The sequence below is a fragment of the Schistocerca serialis genome, chromosome 4, assembly GCF_023864345.2.
Source record: "Schistocerca serialis cubense isolate TAMUIC-IGC-003099 chromosome 4, iqSchSeri2.2, whole genome shotgun sequence".
Lineage (NCBI taxonomy): Eukaryota > Metazoa > Arthropoda > Insecta > Orthoptera > Acrididae > Schistocerca > Schistocerca serialis.
This window is the reverse complement of record NC_064641.1, coordinates 137,379,096-137,406,476: the sequence shown is the minus strand read 5'-3', so window position 1 is coordinate 137,406,476 and position 27,381 is coordinate 137,379,096. Positions and strand designations below refer to the sequence as shown.

Genomic DNA, 27,381 nt, shown 5'->3' with positions numbered 1-27,381 from the left:
CCGGACCGTACAGGACCAGAGGGTGTTGAAGCCTTTGGAAGCAAATATTTTCAGCTGAGCACATTGAGCTAACAGACGGTGACCAGAGTAGCGGTGGTTTTCACTCAGACGTGTGTGGATTTTGAGTTCAACGGATTTAGTAGTCATTGAGGATTGTGTTAGTATTGGGTTCACCCCAAATATTTGATTTCCTCTGTACCACCCATATGGGGGAGGGTTTCCCCTATTGGTCCCACAGAATTATTATTATTATTAGTATTATTATCGTCATTATGTCATCAGAAAATCCGATATGGTGCGCCTTCCCACCACTGAAATAGATGTGCATTGTTCGAATCAGTATTTCCATCACATAAATATGGGTTATAATTGCGTTACATTGCTGCTAGTAGACATATTTCTCACTTTTTCTTGGGCAGTTGTTGCCTGTTACTCCATCATAGGAATTTATGTGCGCAGCATTGTTGCAATACAGACATTCAAATTATCCGATTTCTGTACTTTCATTTTGATTCCAGATCATTCTAATCGGATTAAGCCTGTCAGACTTAATGTGGATATCCGAATACGACTCTCATCATTTGATAGACTGGGTAAACCACATTCTTAATCGGACGGTTGAATCTGGATCACTTATTTATGACAGGGCCTGAATTCTTAAACACTGTGAAAATTAATAATGCAATGTGCTTATTACTAATATTTTATTTAAATATAAATATATGAACAAACGAGATTTACAGGAGCAGAGCCCCATCCTTCCTTGCAGAGCAGTGCCAGATTGGTTTCAGGGCCAAGAGAGGGTAAAGCTGTTGCCGTTTGTTCCACGATCACCGAACATCAACCAAATAGAGAATATGTGGCCCGATCACCGAACATCAACCAAATAGAGAATATGTGGGCAGAGGTAACAAGGTCATTGCCATGTGGACCTACAAATGCAAGCGATCTTTGGACAAATATAGAAAACGTGTGGTGGGAAGTAAACCATCACGCTACAATGTCGACGACTTAATGAAAAAAATGCCCCTGCGCCTTCGAGAAATCTTATTTAATGATCGTGGGTGGGTTGGTTACTAAAAGTATACTCATCCACAAAACCCATGTGGACAATTATCTGATAGTCGGTCAAGCTTTACTTTGTCACAGCTCTTTAGATACAAGTCCATTAACTTTCAGTCTCCTCCTTACAATTCTTGCAATGCAAGGTAATTGAAAAATCTCATCCACTCGACGCCAACTGAGGAATTGACTGGTGCATGTGTTGTTCAACACACAGTAGTTGTCACTCTCACTGGAATCAATGACTCTTTGTGTGTGTGTGTGTGTGTGTGTGTGTGTGTGTGTGTGTGTGTGTGTGTGTGTGTTCACGCACAATCTGAATCAATACTATTAACATTAGAGAGGCAACCTACAATAAATGTTGCATCAAATATGACTGTAAGGTATTTTAATGCGATGCGAAGTTACAAACCGAATTTTTACCCAACCCACGACCTGCATATTACGTTACGTTAAGTAAGATGTATTAACTCCATAGTATCATTAGCAGAGACAGTGCGCTCTTGTTGTCGAGGCTCGCAACAAGTGCAGCCATTAGCAGTGCCTAATGCCGCCGCGATTTGTTTATGTTGGCTGAGTGTGGACACTGCAGCAGACGCTTCACCGTAAACAGAAAGAAATCGCCTTGGCTCTGACTGCAGTGAGCGGATATCACTGCCTGCGTTTTTTTATAGTAACCAACGTGAGACTCTACTCATAGGTGCCATGGAGCAAATGCAACGGGTATCATGTCATTAGTCATCAGAATATCAACCACTGATGAAATGTCCACTCTATTTGAATCCCAAGAAAATAGGAACCTTCTCACAAAGGAATGTGAGGTGATATCAAAATTTATCCAACATACAAAAATTAACTGCAGGGCTTTCATGTATGCAGTAGTAGCACACAAGGAAATCGTATATTTCATGTCCTGTTCTCATATTGACGCCCCCCTTGTTTTAGTATGAAGTGAGAAAAAAACATGAAAAACTAAGGTTCCTGAGAAGCATATCATTCATTTCCTCTTCTCATGTCAAATGACACAAGATTCTTATCGTAGACGCTATCTGAAACACAAAAAGCAGGGAGCTGTCCATTCTTTAGTCCAACAGTCTGTCTCCTTTCATGCATTACTCCCGCTGGGAGATTCTTATTTAAGGACTTGTGGGCATCAAGTTCTTCAGCAGAACAATTATGGTATGGAAAAAATGCAACAAAGACGATTTCCCCTAAAGCAGTGGGGATATTTGCAAATGTCTGTATTCAGCAATGACTGCCAGCTGCCATAACACTTCACAGAATCCATGCGGCAGGCAACACAACTGTGCGTGCACTTCAGACTTCATTCAGTAAGACGTCAGGAGATGGATGGAAACGTCAGATTAACGTCGCTTTCCGAGTCGTATTCAATCCGGAATGAGGTGTTATTAAGGTAGTTGAGCGTTCTAGCAATTACACTTTTATAATTCCTATACGAGTATTCCGATAGCCAAAAGAACCCGTTAGTGTGTAACTATCGGGAACTGCATTAATATCAAACTGAAAGAACTTGAGACAATACGTGGACTCTTCTCTTCGCTGGGTGACCTATTACTGTTATTTAGGATTCTCTCCGTCCTAGGCGTAATGCAAATGGAACTTCAGACGCGCTTTCCGCTATTCTCGACAAACATCAGCAACTTGTAATCACTGCGAATTACAACTGCGTGATGGTATGGCTCAGGTTGTCAGTAGTTGTGGTGGTGTTATGCTGTCAACCTGCTTACAGTAACGTTAATGGTGGCACACACAATTTAGCGCTGACTACCTACTTAAGTAAAGGTAGTGTTGTGGCGTCGTCGCTTCTCTTTATTTGGCCTCAGCTTGAGTAATCCAATTTAACGAACATAGTACTCCATTCGCGGGCTGCTAATGATACAGTATGACTACAGAGATCATCGTGCGGGTATTACATTAATTCTGCAATGAATTGCTTAACAAATATAACCCTCAGCTATGCAGCTGGAATGACTCATTACACATGTACTCTGTGTTGCTCTTGGTTAAGGGATCAGTTCGCTGCTATCCTGCTTCTACTGTTCATAAATACTTTTATACTTCATAAATGGTCCAAATGGCTCTGAGCACTATGGGACTTAACTTCTGAGGTCATCAGTCCACTAGAACTTAGAACTACTTAAACCTATTTAACCTAATGACATCAGACACATCCATGCCCGAGACAGGATTCGAACCTGCAACCGTAGCGGTCGCGCGGTTCCAGACTGTAGCGCCTAGAACCGCTCGGCCACACCGTCCGGCATACTTGTATACTGACCATTCGTTATTTGACTAAATATGAACTACAATCTAATTCGCATATTATGTCATGGGTTAGCGCGGGCACAAAGCAATGACTAAGGGTTGGATGCCGTTGAAGTCCCATTACACTGATGGCAACACAAATGTTTGCAAATCACCTATATTGCCTCAAGAAACAATGGCATCTTAAATAACGAAGGACCGACGTCCACACTGTCACAGCGCGTTGAAATACAGCTAAGACGGCAGATATGAATATTTGTGACTGACTGGGCTTCGAACCTGGACCTCCTGCTTACTAGACAGACATGCTGATCACTGCACTATTGTTTAAAAAAAAAAAAATAAAAAAAAAAAAAAAGAGAAGACTTTCAGCACCAGGTAGGCGGAGGCAAAGAGGGCAGGGGTCGAAGATCCGAGGCCTGGCCTCAATGCCTCCCCCATACCTGTCACTGAGCAGCTGCATTATTCCCATGTATTCCATGTTTGCACCCGTATCTACCTTTAAATTGTGGGAAAAAATTTAAGTAGTAATTAAGGTAAAAAAAATTACAGATTGCCGCCTCCAATAGTGTACATACCTTGTAGAATGTAACTTATAACAGTGAAAAGGGTGACGGAAAAATACATAACATACATTCATTCAAAAATATAGTCACGATTTAAGTTATTTTGCACTGGATGCATATGAGGTTTGTAAGGAAGCCTTATATTTTTCCACAAATGAAAAAAATTTCGTAGCCGGAGGGGTTTTGCCAAATTAGAACAGTTCTGGTTTTAGAACCAACGTAAAAGAATACTCCAGGAATTAAAAAAAAGTGAGAGAATAGTATTCTGCTTCTAATCAAAAAGATTGTCCACCTCTTCGTAGCCCACATAAAGCAATAGATAAAAAAATTTAAAACGTACTCTATTAAGTTCTAAGTTTTGTTTGTTATGACGTAAAACACAAACTGTCCCAGAAGCCACGAATAACTGTTATTCTTTGCGGACGGGTAACATTTCCAGTCGAGTTGTAAAATTTCAGTTATCGGTATATGACTTTCTGCGGTTCGGAGGATAGTGCTAATTTCTTCCTAGTCCAGTTCCAAATTCTGATTCTATTTTCACATAAGATGATGTGCTCTACAGTTTCTACGAGCTGACATTTGTCACAGTATGGAGATGGTCTCAATTTGATTTTTCATAATCGTTCCGCTGAGGGTATGGTTTCGTTTACAACGTGGCACCATATGGCACTGACTCTAGTCGGTAGAATTTTATTGTTGATATTTTTCCAGATGTTCCTCCAGTTTTTTGTAGGTTAATTTACCAGAAGTGGTTTGTGAAGACGATGTGTGGTAATATAATCATAGACGGTTCTAGTGTTTGTTTGTGCAGGTGGAAGTCTTATACAGCTCCAATCGCCATAGTGCTTTTGGATGTAATCTAGGCTGGCATGCTACATTAACAGGAGCTAACGAGAGGAACAGAAGTTTTGTGATGCTTGTCTTAGTGGCATGTATTAGTTTAAAAGCACGTCTTTAATTCCAAGTCCTCCATTTTGCCTCTGCAAAGTCGCTGTGTAGAGGGATACTTTGAAGATATTTTGTTTCCACACATACCAAGAGGCTACAGCTAATATTTTATGTGCAGTGACCTGCAGTATCGGTAAGACTGCTGCGACATGATATATTTTGCTAAGTATGTATGTATTTATTAAGTGAATTTTCTGCAGCCGGTCTAACAATCGCATGTCATGGTCCTTCAACAAGGTTCCGATGACATTAAGTTTCCGCTCCCAATTGTTCGTGGCCATGCGCTTTGGATTCGCCCTTAACCTCAAGCTGAGTTGGAGTCTCTCTTCAGTTACATCTAACCAGTGCGCACCTGTTGCACTATTGTAAGAACCGAGATGCAGGTTCATTTGGCTACAAGAATGCGTACGTTCCTCCAGCATGACGGGGCTGCTGCACATTCTAGTCGTCAGGTGACACATTATCCGAACCTGACATTTCCCGGAAGGTGGATCATTAGAAATGGGCACTTTACTTGGCCTTAGAGGTCCTCGGACCTTACCTCTTTGTATTTTTGCCTGCGGGGATGGTTAAAGGCGAAGTCTACAAATAAAAAGTAAACCCAAGAGCCGATTTGATCGTTCGGGTTATGAATAGTGCAACCCTCATAAAAGAACGCAAAGACGACCTCAGTAAGGCTACACGTGGTGTTATCAAGGGAAGTCAAATGTGCATTGAAGTTGGTTGATGAATTTTAGAAATTCAACTTTGAATGTCCTCATTTGCCTTTGCTTTGAGTTTGTTAGCATTACGTACTAACAGCTGTATCTCTGTACTCAATAGAAAGTGGTCGCATTTATATGGAATTTTTTTTGTCTGTACTACCACCTGCTAAAATATATACTATTTCTCCTGAAACACCTTGTATATGGGTATATGTGTGGTGTCTGTTCTTTCGGACATGTCCGAAAGAAAATGCTTCATGGTATTCTGCAACGACCTTCGATCTAGTTGCAGGGGATGATACAGATTTCAGAGCTGCTTGGCTGTCTGAATAAAAGTAGATGCTACAATTTTTGTAGGGTCTACTCTAATTTTCCTCCGTGCACATGCTGACAGAAAAAACAAGTGTAATACTGTGGCCATCTTCCTTAAAGAGATTCTAGGCAGTACACCAGACCTGGTACTTTCATCTGTATTCGACCTGTCAGTAAACCACTATATTATGTCTCCTGCACGGTGTTGTGGTTCGTTTTTCCACTGCTCCCTGCTTCCAACTGTTACATGGCAAAGTTTATTGAAACAACTAGAAGTTATTGTGTGGTTAGTCGGCATTTCCCCAGCCATCACCTTACTGATTTGGGATTCCGTATATTATAAGTATATCCAGTTATTTCCAATTTTTAGCCTTAATGACCCTGCCGCTGCCTCCATTTTAAGCCACTGGTGTAAGGCGGGCATGTCTAGTATAATATCCATTGCAAGAGTGGATATCCTGTTAATTCCATCTGAAAGCAGGCCAGTCTCTGCACTTTGACAGACTCCCTAGCAGCCACCTTCTGTTCAACTTTGTTCATATTATAGGCCAATAAATTATAATTGGTCTTTTTGCAGCGATGTATATCCAGTACGTACTGGGTTTAGACCCCAGTTTACCCTACAGCAGCTTCTAGTGCTTGTAAGATTATCTTTCGCAGTGGAAAATATTCTTTATGTGAGGTGTTCATAATAGTTTTCCATCCAGGGCTACCTCTAGATACACTACAACCCTCTCTAAAGTGTCATCGAGAAACATAATTTTTCAGTATGTGTTTTGGACATGTTTCCCCATAAATAATACTACACCAGTTTTCATGGGGCTCATCTTTAAATACTTTTTCGCAATGTTCAGTGCACATAGGTTTAACAGTACTAGCAAATTTTCTAAGTCTTACTGTGAATAGATCGTCTACTTATTCTTTTCAAGAGTAGTCCCCCCCGCATTCAGCGCATATATGAGTTCATTCACCACTAGGTTCTTCATCTCTAACCATTTACTCGAAGGGCGTATTACTCGACATCCAGGAAGAGGCAGAGAGCATCCAGAAAGGGTAGAGCTTTTTCCACCTTCCCAACAAGTCGGTGAAGTGTTACTTCACATGATTTGCTTCGCAAGTATTATGAAAATGTGGCAGTTCATAGATAAAATTATGTATTCACAACAACAAAAAATATGTCGGCAGAAAACAAAAACGTGGCATTACGAATTTAGCAGTACCTCAAGGTTTTTGCTTTGACACTAAGCGTTACTAAAAGAAGCAAGACTAATTTTGCTAGAGCGCTGTCTTACGATTCCCTCATTGAATTTGTATCTGCCTGCTTGTAGCTCTGCTACAAAGCAATTAAAAATCTAGCTTTCGGCAAGGCTCGAGAGGCGAACAGAGGCAGCATGCACCTGACAGGCAAGCGCGTTACCTACGAGCTAGCGAACAGGCGCGGTGTGAGACACTTACTTATTGACCCTGTAAGCGCTATGGCAGATAAACTGCAACATAAGAGGCGACAGTAGTTGTATTTCCCATGTGGAACGACTTTCGTGGACTCAAACGGATTAACTAATATCCTTATGTCACGTCACAATCGAAAATCACTCAGTATCAAGTTGAAATGACACGATAATATCAAGTGAATTTAGCAGGATAGTTCTGTGCCATCAAGGAAGTAACTCGTCGGTCACAAAGTTGCCAAACATATTCTGCGCTGTTGCCAAGTTTCAGTTGTACCGCCAGGAAGGATACCAGCTGACGTGTTCTGTGAGTGACCTCGGAAGTGACTATAGCTTCATTTCAAAGTTGCGGGTGGCAAGGGCCGCAAGATCCTCTTTATATGTCAATGAGCCTTATTCGCATTTCTGTAACTAGGTTTAGGGGCTAGAGTGCAATTACTTGTAATACATCGATGCACTGAATGCAAACTAAATGCCATAAATTAATAACTACGGCAATTATTTGTGTTTTACTGACTTAATCGGACAGAAACCTTGAAAGCGTATTCACCAGACGCGATTCACAGTTTTGGAACTTTTCCAGTGGTGAGTTGGCAATGTATATTTGCTGAGCAATATTGTTATTGAGATCACTGTCATTGGCACATCCACGAAAAGACAGACATGGCCTGGCTTATTGTTGCCAGCTTTCCTGATGGATATTCCGCCTTTGTTCGAAACGTGAAGACTTAGGGTGAATTCGAACATTCCATATGGCGAAACTTTGATGTTTCTACTCTTCCAGCTCTAACATTCAAATAACAGTTACAATAAGTGGCAGAAAAGCACCTGTGAATCAACAGTTAATAATGCAATCATAATTAGTGGAATCTGACAAATTCCATCTGTCATCTGATAATTGTGAAAAACTACTTTTTTCATCTTCACAGCACCACAAAATGAACTCAAGGGTTTCATAGGATACCTATACTTAATTTAGTTGTGATCGTTTTCAATGACAGTACGGGAGGAGCAAAACCATCTGACTTGGAACATACTTTTCCAGCGGGATTTGAATCTTTGGCTACAGTTGCAGTAGCACGTCCAGTGAGGTATCAAGAATGTGAGCAATCACTCATTGCTATAGTATAGGCTAAGGCAGAGAGAAGCATTTCCAACAAAGTAAACGATGAGAGACACTGTCGCTGTCACTTATTAAACAGGAATTGTTCTGAAAATTACAACTATATCAAGTGAAATGAGTAGGTTGATGCAGCTCCAGTCCGGCACTATCACTGAGTTGCCAAACATTTTCCGAATAGCACTTAAGATAAAAATATGTGTGTGTGAGTGTGTGTGTGTGTGTGTGTGTGTGTGTGTGTGTGTGTGTGTGTTTGTGTGTGTGTTTGTGTTTGTGTTTGTGTGTGTGTTCCGAAAGAACAGACACTACGAATCGAAATAGACAGCCTTGTTAATCAATTAAAGATTGAAAGGCAGATGTCCAGGCTGTCTAGCGCATTAAAATAGAACAACGGCGTCAGATGAAAATTTGTGCATGATCAGAATCGAACCCGGATTTGTAGTGTCTTCCCTTTCGGACATTCCTGAAAGAGCTGCGCATGTGGTATGCGGCAAAGATGGGAATTCGCGTCTGACGAGGAGCGTGTGTAGATAGGTGCTGAAAAGAGGTTGGCTGCGGCGTCCCAACAATGACTACCGTCAGAGGTTCGAGTCCTCCCTCCGGCACGGGTGTGTGTGTTGTCCATAGCGTAAGTTAAAGTTAGATTAAGTAGTGTGTAAGCTTAGGGACCGATGACCTAAGCAGCTTGGTCTCATAGGTTCTTGCAACGAATTTACAAAATTTTAAATCCAAAATACTGCATCTCGGTTCTTACAATAGTGCAATACGTGCCCACTGGTTAGCTGTAACTGAAGAGAGACTCCAACTCGGATTGTGGTTAAGAGCATAATAACTTAAATTGTGAATATATTTCTAAATGAATGTTTGTTATGTATTTTTCCGTCACCCTTTTCACTGTTATAAGTTATGTTCTACAAGGAACGCACGTCATTGGAGGCAGCAATCTGTAATTTATTTTACCTTAATTACTACTTCAATTTTTTTCCACAATTTAAAGGTAGATATGGGTGCAAACATGGAATACATGGGAATAATGCAGCTGCTCAGTGACAGGTATGGGGGAGGCATTGAGGCCAGGCCTCGGATCTTCGACCCCTGCTCTCTTTGCCTTCGCCTACCTGGTGCTGAAAGTCTTCTCAAATTTTTTAAAAAAAATAATAGTGCAGTGATCAACATGTCTGTCTAGTAAGCAGGAGGTTCAGGTTCGAAGCCCAGTCGGTCACAAATATTCATCTGCCGTCTTAGCTGTATTTCAACGCGCTGTGACAGTGTGGACGTCGGTCCTTCGTTATTTAAGATGCCATTGTTTCTTGAGGCAATATAGGTGATTTGCAAACATTTGTGTTGCCATCAGTGTAACGGGACTTCAACGGCATCCAACCCTTAGTCATTGCTTTGTGCCCGCGCTAACCCATGACATAATATGCGAATCAGATTGTAGTTCATATTTAGTCAAATAACGAATGGTCAGTATACAAGTATGCCGGACGGGGTGGCCGAGCGGTTCTAGGCGCTACAGTCTGGAACCGCGCGACCGCTACGGTTGCAGGTTCGAATCCTGTCTCGGGCATGGATGTGTCTGATGTCATTAGGTTAAATAGGTTTAAGTAGTTCTAAGTTCTAGTGGACTGATGACCTCAGAAGTTAAGTCCCATAGTGCTCAGAGCCATTTGGACCATTTATGAAGTATAAAAGTATTTATGAACAGTAGAAGCAGGATAGCAGCGAACTGATCCCTTAACCAAGAGCAACACAGAGTACATGTGTAATGAGTCATTCCAGCTGCATAGCTGAGGGTTATATTTGTTAAGCAATTCATTGCAGAATTAATGTAATACCCGCACGATGATCTCTGTAGTCATACTGTATCATTAGCAGCCCGCGAATGGAGTACTATGTTCGTTAAATTGGATTACTCAAGCTGAGGCCAAATAGAGAGAAGCGACGACGCCACAACACTATCTTTACTTAAGTAGGTTGTCCGCACTAAATTATGTGTGCCACCATTAACGTTACTGTAAGCAGGTTGACAGCATAACACCACCACAACTACTGACAACCTGAGCCATATCATCACGCAGTTGTAATTCGCAGTGATTACAAGTTGCCAATGTTTGTCAAGAATAGTGGAAAGCGCGTCTGAAGTTCCATTTGCATTACGCCAAGGACGGAGAGAATCCTAAATAACAGTAATAGGTCACCCAGCGAAGAGAAGAGTCCACGTATTGTCTCAAGTTCTTTCAGTTTGATATTAATGCAGTTCCCGATAGTTACACACTAACGGGTTCTTTTGGCTATCGGAATACTCGTATAGGAATTATAAAAGTGTAATTGCTAGAACGCTCAACTACCTTAATAACACCTCATTCTGGATTGAATGCGACTCGGAAAGCGACGTTAATTTGTCGTTTCCAGCCTTCTCCTGACGTCTTATTGAATGAAGCCTGAAGTGCACGCACAGTTGTGTTGCCTGCTGCATGGATTCTGTGAAGTGTTATGGCAGCTGGCAGTCATTGCTGAATACAGACATTTGCAAATATCCCCACTGCTTTAGGGGAAATCGTCTTTGTTGCATTTTTTCCATACCGTAATTGTTCTGCTGAAGAACTTGATGCCCACAAGTCCTTAAATAAGAATCTCCCAGCGGGAGTAATGCATGAAAGGAGACAGACTGTTGGACTAAAGAATGGACAGCTCCCTGCTTTTTGTGTTTCAGATAGCGTCTACGATAAGAATCTTGTGTCATATTATGCTTCACAAACTTAAACTGTTTGTTTTTTTACTTCATACTAAAATAAAGGTTATGACATGAGAAGAGGAAATGAATGATATGCTTCTCAGGAACCTTAGTTTTTCATGTTTTTTTCTCACTTCATACTAAAACAAGGGGGGGGCGTCAATATGAGAACAGGACATGAAATATACGATTTCCTTGTGTGCTACTACTGCATACATGAAAGCCCTGCAGTTAATTTTTGTATGTTGGATAAATTTTGATATCACCTCACATTCCTTTGTGAGAAGGTTCCTATTTTCTTGGGATTCAAATAGAGTGGACATTTCATCAATGGTTAATATTCTGATGACTAATGACATGATACCAGTTGCAATTGCTCCATGGCACCTGTGAGTAGAGTCTCACGTTGGTTACTATAAGAACACGCAGGCAGTGATATCCGCTCACTGCAGTCAGAGCCAAGGTGATTTCTTTCTGTTTATGGCGAAGCGTCTGCTGCAGTGTCCATGCTCAGCCAACATAAACAAATCGTGGCGGCATTGGGCACTGCTAATGGCTGCACTTGTTGCGAGCCTCGACAACAAGAGCGCACTGTCTCTGCTAATGATACTATGGAGTTAATACATCTTACTTAACGTAACGTAATATGCAGGTCGTGGGTTGGATAAAAATTCGGTTTGTAACTTCCCATCGCATTAAAATACTTTACAGTCATATTTGATGCAACATTTATTGTAGGTTGTCTCTCTAATGTTAATAGTATTGATTCAGGTTGTGCGTGAACACGAAAAAACACACACACACACACACACACACACACACACACACACACACACACACACACACACACACAAAGAGTCATTGATTCCAGTGAGAGTGACAACTACTGTGTGTTGAACAACACATGCACCAGTCAATTCCTCAGTTGGCGTCGAGTGGATGAGATTTTTCAATTACCTTGCATTGCAAGAATTGTAAGGAGGAGACTGAAAGTTAATGGACTTGTATCTAAAGAGCTGTGACAAAGCAAAGCTTGACCGACTATCAGATAATTGTCCACATGGGTTTTGTGGACAAGTATACTTTTAGTAACCAACCCACCCACGATCATTAAATAAGATTTCTCGAAGGCGTAGGGGCATTGTTTTCATTAAGTCGTCGACATTGTAGCGTGATAGTTTACTTCCCACCACACGTTTTCTATATTCGTCCAAAGATCGCTTGCATTTGTAGGTCCACATGACCTAGTCACCTATGCCCACATATTCTCTATCTGGTTGATGTTCAGTGATCGTGGAACAAACGGCAATAGCTTTACCCTCTCTTGGCCCTGAAACCAATCTGGCACTGCTCTGCTATGACGGATGGGGCTCTGCTCCTGTAAATAAACTGTTATCTCGTTTGTTCATGTATTTATATTTAAATAAAATATTAGTAATAAGCACATTGCATTATTATTTTTCACAGTGTTTAAGAATTCAGGCCCTGTCATAAATAAGTGATCTAGATTCAACCGTCCGATTAAGAATGTGGTTTACCCTGTCCATCAAATGATCAGAGTCGTATTCGGATATCCACATTAAGTCTGACAGGCTTAATCCGATAAGAATGATCTGGTATCGAAATGAAATTACAGAAATTGGATAATTTGAATATCTGTATTGCAACAATGCTGCGCACATAAATTCCTATGATGGAGTAACAGGTAGCAACTGCCCAAGAAAAAGTGAGAAATATGTCTACTAGCAGCAATGTAACGTAATTATAACCCATATTTGTGTGATGGAAATACTGATTCGAACAATGCACATCTATTTCAGTGGTGGGAAGATGCACCATATCGGATTTTCTGATGACATAATGACGATAATAATACTAATAATAATAATCCTGTGGGACCGATAGGGGAAACCCTCCCCCATATGGGTGGTACCGAGAAAATCAAATACTTGGGGTGAACCCAATACTAACACAATCCTCAACGACTACTAAATCCGTTGAACTCAAAATCCACGCACGTCTGAGTGAAAACCACCGTCTGTTAGCTCAATGAGCTCGGCTGAAAATATTTGCTTCCAAAGGCTTCAACACCCTCTGGTCCTGTACGGTCCTGGAATCACCCAAGCCAAACCAATGAAACACAAGAAAACATGAACTGTGCAAACTGTCGAAAGGTGGCAGTTGGAATTTCGGATTCTGGGGAGGTCAGGTTAGCACGGTAGAGAATATCGAAGATCTCTGGTAAATGTCCCTACAAGCAGAAAACATGCATTTGAAAACTAAACATCGGTACGTTGATCCAAGCACGAAAACTAAATTATCTCACAAAAGAAATCGATCAACAAAAATGTATCATCCTTGCTCTTCACGAACCACGACTCACTGACAGTGAAACCTTGCATTGCGGAAACCATTGCATCTTCAAGAGCAAAATACAACAAAAGGTTTCGAAAGGCGTACCAATCTTCGCCATTGCTTTTCTCGAACACAGATCTATCATCAACTCTGTCAAAGAAATCACACTCATCAACAATCGACTGAAGACTATGCTCATTCAGAGCCCCAGTAAAAAATATACACTCATCAATGCACTTTCCCCCACCAACATCAAAAATAAGAAAAAAACCAAAAATGTCGAAAAATTCTGGAACACACTCGAGAATACTATGAGCAAAATTCACCAAGATGACATGAAAATACTAATGGGAGACCTTCAACTCTCTATTTGGAGAGAAAAAACTTGTAGAAAAATCATTGGTACAAATTCAACATACCGAAACGCTTAGACCAACGGCACACATCTGACTGACATTTGCCAACAATTCAACTACAAAAGGATGTCTTCCCACTTTAGAAAAAAGCAGTTCCCAGGTAACATGCTTGGCTACCAGGTGCAAGCTGCTTTCGTTCGCCTTTCTAGACTCGCTGAAAGCCAGATTTTTTTGTTCTTTTCTAGTAGAACTACAAGCAGGCAGATACAAACTCAGTAAGGGAATCGTAAGATAACGCTTGAGCAAATTTCGGCTTGCTACTTACAATAACCTTTAGTGTCAGAGCGGAAACCTTACGGTACTGCCAGTTTCATAATGCCACTTTTGTTTTCTGCCGACATATTATTTGTTGTTGTGAATACGTAATTTTATCTATGAAATGCGACATTTTCATAATACTTGCGAATGTTACAGGAAATGAAGTAAATACAGTTTTTTCGAAGTTAAAAGTCGGTAATATTCTGCTAATTCGTGTTAAAATAGGCTCAATCGTCTTACAGACGACATAATGCTTTATTAAGATAGATTGCCATCGTGATATTTCTGTAGTAAGCTAAATTTAATTTGTATTAGTACAGTGAATATTTTAATTGCATTTTCCATTAATTTACTAATCGCAACATTAATCATCAAAGAAAAATTAATCAGCAGCTGAATTTTCTTTCATGATATCTACAACAATCTGACTATGCTAATGTTGTTTGCAAATTCTACGCCTGTAGAAACACACAGTTTCATACGATGTCATTAAACCAGTGTAGTTTTAAGAGTATTTTCGTCTAGAAATGAATTGCCTTGACGGTTGATCGATCAAGAGCGGGAAAGGTAAAATTTTACGAATATATGACGAGAGGGACAGGTGGTTGAGAGAGGATTTCCCTATCAATACAAGTGCCTGAGAGACGACTTTCTTATCAATCTCCTGGATAGTTTTGTTTCTCAAATCAACAGAGTGAGTTATCATGCAGTTGCTCGACTTTCTTACACTGGGACTGAAAGGTGTCTCAGTTGTTGACAACAAATTCCAGCTGTGTTGCACACACCCCTTGGGGCAGAATTCGTAGCCCAAAACGCACTTCTGGAGCTATCAGATGTAAAATATTATGTTCTCACTACACTTTACTCTAGTCTACGTCTTTTGGTGGGGCTCAGCCTTTCATTTCTTCTTAGGAAGTTAACGATAAAGGCATCATAACTCGTCACCAGTAACAGTACTGCATAGGAATGCTCAATGAGCGACCTGATGACGTTCAATAATAGCACTCTGTAGATTTTTGTTGTTTCGAATTAGAGCATGCAGTACTCCTACACCAGACGTCTGAACTTCGCCTGTGGAATGCAAATGTCGCATGAAGGTAAAATGGTAATCTGTCACATATATCAGTTGTCGAGACTTCCTTAATGTGGAAAATCATTCATTCCAGAACGATCTTTATTGAAACAAGAATATCTTTTTCTGGCGTATTTTTCCCAAAAGCACTCACTCCACACACAGTTCAAATCTTTCTAGCTGCCTCCTCTACATTCACCCCTCTGTTATAACAAAGTAAATGTTGTGTTTCAGATGTTACACCTTTTTCCACTTGCGACTCAATTTTACAATGCTTAACTGTGGTTCACGATTTTCAAGTATGCGATATCCAATGCTTAACTGCAAGATGATAACTAGAACTTCAAATTCGAAAATGGCATTGATACACACACTGACAGCGTGGCGCCGCCTTCACATGGACAGCGCCGGATTTCAGGCGGCGGGTGGCGTCTGGCCGGTGGCCGGTAGCCGCTGCAGCGCGAGGAAACGCTCGAGCGTAAGCTGTTATGATCGTGACGCAACCACGAGCCGTCCTGCGGAATTGTTTCTGGAATACTTGTTATTGCCGGTGGGTAGAATGTTAAGCGAATTGTCTTCAATGTTCAATCAGACTCATAACTTTAGACCGAAATGTGGTAAAAAAAAATAAATAAATAAAAACAGTTGGACGCGAACGTGCGACTAAGTTTAGAATGCACGACGGTTACTGCAAGACCACGAGCTCAGTCCCTCCGTATCAACTCAGAAGTAGGCAACACTTCCTCCTAACACTTCCCCATCTTACAGTGTTCCCAGATTGTGCAGATGGCCGGACTTAAGAGTTGTCAGGGGCGGTCAGTTTTATTGGCCTTCTTAAGTGAACGACTCGGACTTAGTCTCCGTGGCGGCCGGCCGGCGGTCAGTTTTTATGTCTAAGACTACATATACCATGCTGTCATAAGAAATTATGCATACACAATGTATTGAGACAATAAACCTTTTGCTATAGCATAGGAGTATGTTAACACCAAACAATAGATAAATTGAATAATAAGCACTGCTTACCATTCTTGCTGTGATAAACCTTTCTGTTACGTGATAATGTGCTTGTATACCATCCACTTAATGGGTCATTTAGCTGGATAAGTAAATATATGTATTTCCCCTGTATTTGCAAGTTCTGCCTGGGAATATTTATAATTAGCATCACAATATTGTTCCAGTTCGCATTACAACGTCAAATGTCAGCTCTTAATTAGTTGTTTTTCCCGTTTCTTTAGCTTTTCTCTTTGTTTCTTGATGCTTGAGATTTTGTTCGGCATCTGATTTTCATTAATTTATTATTTGCAATCTTATATATTCTCTCTCTCTCTCTCTCTCTCTCTCTCTAATAAATTTTCCGGTATTTTGAAACACTGTGTTTTATTCATTAGATCTTTCCATATTAAAAATTCAGTAAACAAATGAGCTTTGACAAATGCTTAAATGTGTGTGAAATATTATGGGACTTAACTGCTAAGGTCATCAGTCCCTAAGCTTACACACTACTTAACCTAAATTATCCTAAGGACAAACACACACACCCAAGCCCGAGGGAGGGCTCGAACCTCCGCTGGGACCAGCCACACAGTCCATGACTGCAGCGCCTTAGACCGCTCGGCTAATCCTGTGTGGCGAACTTTGACAGTTGAGAGATTTGTTGCCCTTGTGATCAGTGTAATGTTTACTTGCTACAAGGCAAACATCATTTTGGTACAAGTTGTCATATGCATTTGGTTATTACAGATGTTGAAATTATACAGTTTTCACGTCATTTAGCTTTGTTTTACAACTACAGCTACAGTTATATTCAACTTGAAACTTAAAAATAATTTGTAATTATTTCTGAATCATAATGGGTAAAAACTCATTAAATATTTTATGTGAAGAAATATTTACGTTACATCGTGCAGGCAATAAAGAAGCTGTGTGATTCAAAAATCTTATCACACAACAGCCCAAGTGCATAATAATTATATGTACACATTGGACACATGGAATTAATCTGTTTCATCTTGCATTCTCTGACAGTTGGTAACAGTGATGATGAATGCAGAGTAACTCGTGGATAGTGCCGAACTCACAAACCGTATTTTTATGGGAAAAAGCTTCAGTGCTTCCCCATGGTACAGTAAAAGAACAGCACTTACTTTTCATTAGTAGAGTAAAACAGAAAGTTTTTTTAACCAGAATAATGTTGAACTAATTGTGCAACAGAAATTGCCACAATCACTTTAATTATGCCATAGACTACGCAAAACCTCGACTATTTGATAAACTAATGAAGACAAAATGTGGAAAAAATGCACAATAGGGTATTGGATGATTGATGCTTAAGGTATATGAAAACAGGTGACATCATAGGTGTATCAAAGAGCATGATGAATTTCATATCAAGAACTAACTATGAGAAAACTAATGTATTTAGCCGATTACGAGATGAGGTTTTTTCCCAAATTCTTCATTTGAAACGTAAACTATTGTTGCTGAGGTTAAAATTTTTAAGGTGTTTAATAGAGAAAGTAGGGGTCGTCTTTTCATTGATAGATGAAGCTTTGGCTATTCAGGTCACATGCAGATTTATTTTGAAGAATTTGGAAAGTTGGGCCTGGGCAAACGGTACTTGCTTTTGAACAGGCTCATGATTTCCTCAATACACTGAAATGCTTGACACTGTGTAGATGTTGCTCAAACAGCCATACGACATTTGACCTGTGCAGCATGGGTGCAATGGATATGCGAGAAACTATGGACTAGCATTATGACTATCTATTTCTATGATTAAAATTTGACAATTTTGTGTGACACAGGAGGAAATAGCACCAAAATTTGCCATTTTACAAAATCTTATTGTATTTGAACAGATTTGCAATAAAAATTCTCATACATGTACGGATTCTGTGTGAAAACTTACATTAATGCTGCTGGTAAGTAAAAGTAACAGTCAAAAGTGAAAAAAGGTTGTGCTTCAAAAAACAGTACCTGATTCTGAACTTGGATCAATATTTTGATTATGATAGACTGTAAAGATTTACTAAGTGGGCTGCAAAAAAGAAATTTGGCTATTTTCACTTATTAGAATACCAGATAAAAATGTTACCAGCTTTTATTCAGCTTTAGAACATGATGGTGACATTCAGATAAAACAAGAAGGAAAATTAATCCCGAATGAAATTTCTAACAAACAAAATAAATTGTATTAAGCTATAATTGTGAGAATATATTAGTGACAAGACCCTTTGTGGAGGTAGTACAAACAGACATCATTAGATGGAGGGATGAGCAAAGTTTGAGAATTGGACTGGCTTGCGGTTGCAATCTGTTATTTATGTATTAGTTGCCTTTATTACATATATTTTACATATATATTACATACAAGCATAGCACAACGGAAGGGTTGGAGGGGTGACAGGTGATACCAATTTGACTGAGAACTAGATGAGTGAGGGAGGGGAGTAGTGAGCGGGCAGCAAATCACATCATGTTGCCAACCATGGGAACCTATACCGTATACTTAGGATTTTTAGGAACATCTACCACTTTGAAACTGCAGTTTGCCTGACTGAATCCATATGTAGTTGAAATGACTTTAAAATTGGACAAATACTCAGCAATAGTATTCATTTCTGCAGGAGGCCATAAAGTTGTAGATGGGGGCAAATGGCATACTTCCATGTTTCATGCTATAGTGTTGTTGATGTTCACTGGGACATGACAGGATCAAAAGGGGGTATGCGAACTGTTGGTCCTATGCAGCCAATGAAAGAGTGGTGGGCAGATGATATGTTTGGAAGCAAGAGACATTGTAACATTCTCACATTAGTATAAAAGTGGAATTTGATATGTATTTGGATAAAAACAGCTGTGTTTTCAAGATTCCACAGTAGTGCAACCGCACAAATCCAACCATATTCAGAATAAACGGCCAAATATTTATGACAATGAAGATATAAATTTCACAACTGTGCTATTAGGATGATGATTAAAAATAGTGATACCATAAATGACAGGATTAGTAAATGAAAAATGTAGAAAAGGAAACAGTACACAAATTAATGCAAACTGATCCTTCTCGTTTGTTTTATTTCTCCTTGCATTATCAAAATATAAAAAGTAAATGTCGTATATTTAGAATAGGCATAATGTTAACTTTTTAGGCAGATGTTGTGTGTCAATAAAAGTGTTTGTAAGTTTGATGAGTCAAAATATGTTAAAAATAATTTTTTCTCAAGAAGCCTCTTGGAGGGGGAAAAAAGGGGGGGTCATCTTATAACCAGGGTCATCTTGTTCTCAGGTAAGTATGGTATATGCAGGTAAATACAGTATGTGCAAGATGAGTACTGCATCTGAAACTGTGAATATCAGTTTTTCTAAAAAGAAAATAATTGATTTATGCTGATATGGATGAGAGATGCACCCTCTTCTTCATGCTATTAATGAAATGGCAACAGTAGTGAGTAGAAGGCAGTGCTTGTTCACGAAAAAAAGGTGAAGTGTAATTTGTGTGCCCGATAGGAAGGCCATCGTTTTCTCAGATGTGAATGGATTTATCTTATTCAATATTTTGCGATGTTTAAAACAGTAACTTACAAATACAGCCCAAATTTTTCTGGAATAAGTGGCTAATAAATAATGAGGGAAAAACTGTGGAGTGCAAAAGAAAAAGCCTCTTTTGTCAGAAAAATACTTGTGTGTGCAAAATATGCTTGTGCAATGTGGAAAACTGCTTTGAAGTATGAATTGTTCAAAGTTGACCTCCAGTCACCTGAATAGATTCCCTCTGACTTTCCTTATTAAGGCCAAAGATATTTGTGAATGAAGAAAAAAAGTGTCAGATGAAGAGGTCATAAGAGCTGTGTGTGAACATTTTACTGACCTTACAGAATTGCCCTTCATGATTTGAAACTACTAATTGAGAAAACACCAAAGTGCATTGATCTCAAAATCAAATGATGGAAAATCCAGGAAGGAATGTAACAATATTAGAGAAGGAAAGTTGCTGCTCACCGTATGGTGGAGATGCTGACAATACACACACATACACCAACACACACAAACTCACGTAGCTCGCATACATGACTGTGGTTTCAGCTGTCCAAGGTTGCAGTTTGTGTGTGTGCGTGTGCGTGTGCGTGCACATTGTTGACAAAGACCTTAATGGCTGAAAGCTGTAATTGTGAGAATCTTTCCGCATCTCTGTTATATGGTGAGTAGCAACTTTCCTTCTCTAATATTGATCTCAAAATCAGCTATTTTCTGCCAGGATAAAAACATTTCAATGTGCCTTTGTGACCAATATAATCCACATTTTGTCTGTCTTCCAAGGAAATTGACGATGACAATGAAAATAGAATATTTCTTTTTAATGCATTCTTTTCACCAAACCACTGTAAAATAACTGTTTATCCTCCTGTAAGAGAATATTTTGGGAAGTGTTGTCTGTAGTAATGTGTGCATTTTGGTGACACTAAAGGTGTGTGTTCATAAAATGAAATAATATATTATTTGCGTTTATGTTGTTGTTTGTAACTTCCTCCTTCATTCAGGGAGCAGTGGAATTAAACTAAGAATACTAAATCTGAAACTAAAAATGTGATGCTAAATCTAGAAAGAAATATAAATATCTGTATCATCTCACTGGAAAGTCTGGGATGGAGTAACAATTATGAAAAGGATAGATGGCTTATCATCTCACAGAGGAGGTACTGAGTTGCAGACAGGCACAATGAAAAGACTGCTAAACATTTAAGCTTTTTGATAAAAAAGTCCTTCTTAGGGAATAGAGAAAACACACACACACACACACACACACACACACACACACACACACACACACACGTCTTGGAAACTGATTGATGTTTTCTATGTGCCTGTCTACTGCGCATTGCCTCCGTTGTTAGGTCTTCTAACATGTTTCAAAAAAGGTTGTATATTAAGATATTCACATGTATAGTTGGACATTTTAGACAATTCACACTATGTTATAGAAATTCTTTGCTCTTGTCTTACGAAAATAACAGTACAGTTTCTTTGAGTTTTTTTGAAAATAAAACAAGAATTAATTATGATTATTCAAGTCTCTGAAAAAGATTCTGGACTGTACATCTTGCTTTATTGTTTCAGTTTTGGCACTCTGTCGTTTGAGTCAGCAAATAATGATACGTATCAGATGTCTTACTTCTCACCATCGTTGCTCCCTGCAACAACTCTTACTGAAGCGAATGATCAGAAGAGCCTTGCCAAACGCGTGAGCAACCTGCGTGCCCATGTAGGGGTATGTTTATCATATTAATTACTTATTATGTAACTGCAGCACAGAGGATATTAAATACTGTACAGCTGGAGAGTATTGTTGGCAGAGTTTCATTTGTGCAACATGGTGTGTGGTAAGATTCAGTAAGTGACCTGCAGGTCTCAATATTTATGTAAATTTTTGTATTTATAAAGTTTAACTTTGAAGCTGCTGTGGTTGCAAATAAAATGCTGTGTCCAAAAAATGAAATTGGTTCCTCCCTGTTTACTTTAAAAATAAGAATGAGACAGCTGCTTTATTAGGAAAATGTAGTCTTATTATTTCTGTATTTAATTGATAATGATATGACAGCTTCATGTACAGGGTGTTTCACAATTCCTATTAAAGGCTTCTAGAGGTTGTGGTGGGACCTTGGTAATAAAGTTTTGATAAGGAACCTATGTCCAGAAGTGTACCGTTTGGATATAAAATAAGCTTGAAGATCTGATCACTCAAAAAATTACCTACTCCATGGTATGTGCACAAACTTAGAAGAAGGTGCTGTCATCAGTCCGTAGACATAATGTACCCTCTGTTTACAGTCACTGCATCAGCATTCTGCTCACATGAGTTCATTATTGAGAAGTAAGAAAGACCAAGATGGATGAGTGCACGTTGAAGAGTACACATGTGAATTCACCCAGTGGCCGTTGCCCTTATGTCACACATTTTTCTGAAAATGTAGTGTAAGAATGTACATAATGAGTTATGGTTAAAATATTTTTTCTGGAATTTTTTGACCAAAATTGTAATTAGGAGACCATTTTGAAATGGGGGCCCCTTTTACCAAGAATCAATTTTATTGAATTTGGTGTCAATGGAAAGTAAAAGAATAGAGTTATAAAAAACAATTATTAAAGTGCTGTGTCTGAGCAATAAATGTTTGAAAATTTGTAATTAATGTAATTTCTCACCATTTTTTGCAAATTTCAGGAATTTTTTTTCAGCAGAATCACAAGTTTCAGCTTCTGAATTTTTGTTTCAAATAATTCCTACTGCCATACTTTTCAACATAAAAAAATAATCAAAAGGGTGTTTGTCCTCTGTTGTTAGATCATATACTTTTTCAATAATGCTGTAATAATTAATTGCTTCAAATAGCTAATCAACAATACAAACACAGGTTGTGTGTGTTAGGTTTTCGTGTGTCTGTGCACTTTATGTATCTGAAGGACTTTTTTCGTCTTGATTTTGTTCTTCTTACATAAGCAGCCATTCTGTCTGGTAATTAGAGAACAAGAAAAAGTTTCAAACCATCCAGTTCTTTTCTGCGTCGTGTGTCTGAAGATACTGGTAGTGCTGAATGTACAGACTGTAATATTTTAATGCAAAAACTTAAAGAGAAATTCAGCAGAAGTTATGTTAAAGAGAAATTACAAATACTTACCTTAGCTCCAGCTTCATGGAGTAAAGAAAAAATCCAAATTTTTTTAACACTACCGAATACATGGTAAAGAAATCGAGGGTATTGCTAAAAGATGATGCTATTTTGTCAAAAGGAAGTTATAAAGTGGGAAACGGAATAGGTAAGAATGTGGAAATACGTGTCCAGAATTTTTTACTGCGAAGATGATATAAGTTGCATTTCTGCTAATAAAAGAGACTGTCTGTCTGTCCCTTCAGAAAATGGCAGAAGAGTGTATAAGACAAAAAGACTAATTTTACATAATCTGAAAGATGTATATGTAGCTTTCAGAGAAATATACCCTGAAGATAAAATTGGTTTTAATAAATTTTGTGAACTTAGGCCAAAAGAATGTGTTGCTGTAAACAGTCGTGGAATACATAACATATGTGTATGCATGTATCACCAAAATGTAAAACTGTTAATGCATGCTGCAAATGTGAAAGAACTGTGCACTGAACTTGTACAGAAACTTGTTTGCAATCTGGAAAATGAGGAGGGCATGCTGCATCGCTGTTCTTCGTGTCCTGATGAATATGAACTGCGCAATTTTTTAATGGAGCTGGAGTCCGTACAAGGTTGTGAAAATATTGTATTCAAACAATGGATGCAAACTGATCGACCTACACTGGAGACAGTAATGAAGACGATCGATGAATTTGTTGAGTATCTCGTGCAAAAACTTCAAAACTTAACACAACATCATTATGTATCAAAATCTCAAGAGTCACTACTTCAAATCAAGCAAAGAAACCCTCTCTGCTACTACAAGCATCATCATATTGGATTTTGCAGAGAACTATTTGTTTCCTTCGGGATGCTGCACAAGGATGTCACTGGTAGAACATTCAAGTCACCCTTCATCCTTTTGTGGTGTACTTTAAAACAGACGATTGCATTAGGTCAATGTCATGGCGTTGTATAAGTGACTGTGTGCAGCATGATACAAACACATTCTATGTTTTCCAGAAAACTGCTCTCACTTATGTATTGGAACAATTACCACACATCCACCACTTCAATGACGGCAGTTCTGCACAATATAAAAACTTTAAGAACTTTTTAAATTTGTGCCATCACAGCAAGATTATGGAGTAACTTCAGAATGGAATTTTTTTGCCACTAGTCATGGCAAAAATGCATGTGATAGAGTTGGTGGTACTATTAAACGTTTAGCAACAAGAGCAAGTTTACAGCGTCGATATGACAGTCACATTTTAAGTCCAAAAGATCTGTTTATATTTGCCAAAACTTACGTTCCAGGAATAGAAACCTTTTATGTTACAACAGAGGAGATAACAAAGTTCACAAACATGTTACAAAAACATGAGGCTGGTTCTACCATTCCTGGGACAAGAGTGAATCACTTTTTCAAACCACTTAATGAAAACAAGTTGTTGATGAAGAGTGTTTTGTTATCTACTAAATTCATTCAAGTTCCTCATGGAATTCTAAACACTGCCTCTAACACAATTAAAGAAGAAACATTTGTCGCAGCTATCTCCGATAACCAGTGGTGGCTTAGAAAAATTCTAGAGATAAGTGAAGAACAGAGAGATGCAAAAGTCAAGTTCATGACTCCAAGTGGCCCTTCCTCAAGTTATTCGTGGCCACTTCACACTGATGTTTGCTGGATACCTTATGAAAACATTTTAATGACTTTGACTGCTCCTAGTGCAAGCACAAGTACTGGTCGTTTATATACTTTTGAATCAGACATAATATTGTCCATTGAAAACTTGTTCGACAGAATCAATGCTTTTTAGAATTGTATGAATGTGTTTTATAAGAACTGATCATCATTTATGACCACTAGGTAAGAGTCACAAAATGAAACGTGTATATTATTATTTTTGTTCTTCTGTTTTAAATAATTAAACAAAACAAATACCCTTCTGATTTATTGATGTTGAAATGTATGACAATAGGAATTCTTTGATACAAAATTTAAAATGGTGCACTGTTGCAGCATTTTTATAGTTGAGTGATATAGTTGGTCCTTTTACCTTTCTAATGACACCAAATTGAATAAAATTGATTTATAAATAAGGGAGTTATAGTAGTTAAAAACTTTCAACCTACCTTTCGCGCTGACGTCAGATGGAGAAAATGCTAGACATTTCAAAATAGCCCCCTTTCTACAGTTTTGATCTAAAAAATCTGAAAAAAAATTATTTTATCACTTTCTATTTATGTACTTTCTTACACCAAATTTTTACAAATATCTGGGACATGCTTTCAACGAGATTTCTTTATTTTGGGTGATTTTAAGTGAAATGAGCCAGAGGTGTTGATCATTTACAGTAAAGCTGGACAAATGGGAGAGGTTCACAACACTTGTATTGATGACGTTTGCAGTACCCTCAGTCCTTCGTATACAATTTTTGTCTGAATACAACGTCTGTGAGAAACTAAAACTTATGCAGGTAGGAGGCTGTACTGTGGCGCTCATGGAATACGCCATACTGTCAGCTTTGAAGAAGACATCCTATATCAAACAATGGAAAATCCAGTGTGGAATATAACAATAGTATGAAAAAGAGGGATAGGGTAGATGCTGAGTCGCAAATAGGCACAACAAAAAGACTGTCACAAAATGAGCTTTCAGCCAACAAGTCTTTTTTTTTAAAAAGGACCCCACACACACACCACACACACACACACACACACACACACACACACACACACACACTCTCTCTTCGTGTGTGGGTTGAAACAGGGTTCACTCTTGACTCATGAGACAAATTGCTGAACAACTAGAATGAGAAGTAACTATTCCAAGGTCAGGAAATATGATGGCAACTGGAATGGTGCCTTCACACCACGTTCAAATGATGCCCAACGGTATAGGATGATAAGCGAGCAGTTGGCGTCGTGTGGTTCTCTGGCTGTGATTGCAGAATGACTTTTATATATTACGTGTAAACTTTTAACCTATTGGCAATAAATGAGATACAGTGTGTAATTGTATCTGCAGCAGTTTGTTGGAAACGTGTGATATGTGCGTTCTTTGTACAAGAACAGAAGAAATTACTGGCCAAGAAGACTATATGTGCTGAATGTATTTAAACATAACCAGTTTTTATTGAATTTACTTTATGTCCTTTATTAGTATTGTTTCTAATTTTTGGAAGTTAAAAAATTAAAGTTCTAGAATACATTGTTCTATTCCTTGTTTTCTAAATTTTAGGAAGAACATGAAAGTTTTTGTATTCATTATAAGTTATATTTGTTTCAGCAATTGATTAGTCGGAAGGAGACACCTCTCCAGCAAAGTAAACCAGTCTTCAGTCAGTCTGGGAATACAAGCAATGCGTCAAACATTGTCGCAGCAACGAGTCCAACTGTTGCATCTGCTCTTCAACCGGGTCAGAATGTGCGAAGGAGTTCCAGACTATTTAGTAATAGCTACTCTGTAAAGGTAATTAACCAATTAGATAATTTTGAAAATTATGCATTTCCACAAAACTTTAAGCAGAAATTATTTAACCTTATTGATTGCTTAGCAAATACGTGAGTGCCATGATAATTGCTGTAGAATTGAAAACATTTTCACACGGTACTGTTCTAACATAATGGTTTCAGCGTGAGAATTCTGATAAAGCTTACGATGTAGGATAGCATTTTTGTTTCTGATTGAAAGAAGTGCATGTCATATTCATTTTAGCACTTGGGTACATTTGTTGTTATGCTTCTAGAAGAGTGATTCACCTAAAGAAAACTGCTGTGTTTCAGTTGAATCTATCCAGTATTTAAAGTGCAATGATGTAATAGAACAACTTAGTGCAGTATCATGTAACACTATGAAGTGATTGCAGCTATAAATGTAAAACAATGCGCATAAATAGATGAAAAGTCCAAGTACTGTTTGTTTATATTTTTGCTGATAATAGGAAGCAGTAATAACAGTGAAATACCTTGGAATAACCATCCCTTGTGACCTGAATAGGACTCATCTCATGAAGCTAACTGTACAAAAAGAAGCATAATTAATGCAGGAAAAAGTAGCATGGATAATCGGTGTAGTGTGTCCTGTAACTTACCAACCTGTTTCCCCTTCCTGCACACATGCTCCCATTCCCCCCCCCCCCCCCCCCCCCCCCCTCCCACCTGCACTGCCCTATCACTCTTCCCAATCTGCTTCTTTTATGTTTATCCCACACCAGCACTCTCTTTCCGTCTCCCTCCTGCATATACACTCCTGTACCCCCAACACACATACTCTTGTACCCCATCCCACACATGTACACCCCGCTCATACATGCACTCTCTCGCACACTCCCCTCCACACGTGTGCTCCCTCACACCTCTCAGACATGAGCACTCAATTGCAGCACACTACAACACCTGCACTCCCTCACTCACCTGCAAACACACCATTGCAAACTGCACACTCCTCT

The 27,381-nt window shown here is 38.9% G+C and overlaps 1 protein-coding gene across 1 annotated transcript in view; it reads left to right on the top strand.

Annotated features, from left to right (window-relative positions):
* Positions 1 to 27,381, top strand: part of LOC126473272 (cell division cycle protein 27 homolog) — a 226,379-nt gene that overhangs the window by 72,585 nt on the left and 126,413 nt on the right. Inside the window, exons 6-7 of the mRNA XM_050100226.1 lie at positions 21,408 to 21,558; positions 26,220 to 26,402. Of these exons, the coding sequence (XP_049956183.1) occupies positions 21,408 to 21,558; positions 26,220 to 26,402 (334 nt within the window). The remainder of the gene's footprint in view (positions 1 to 21,407; positions 21,559 to 26,219; positions 26,403 to 27,381) is intronic.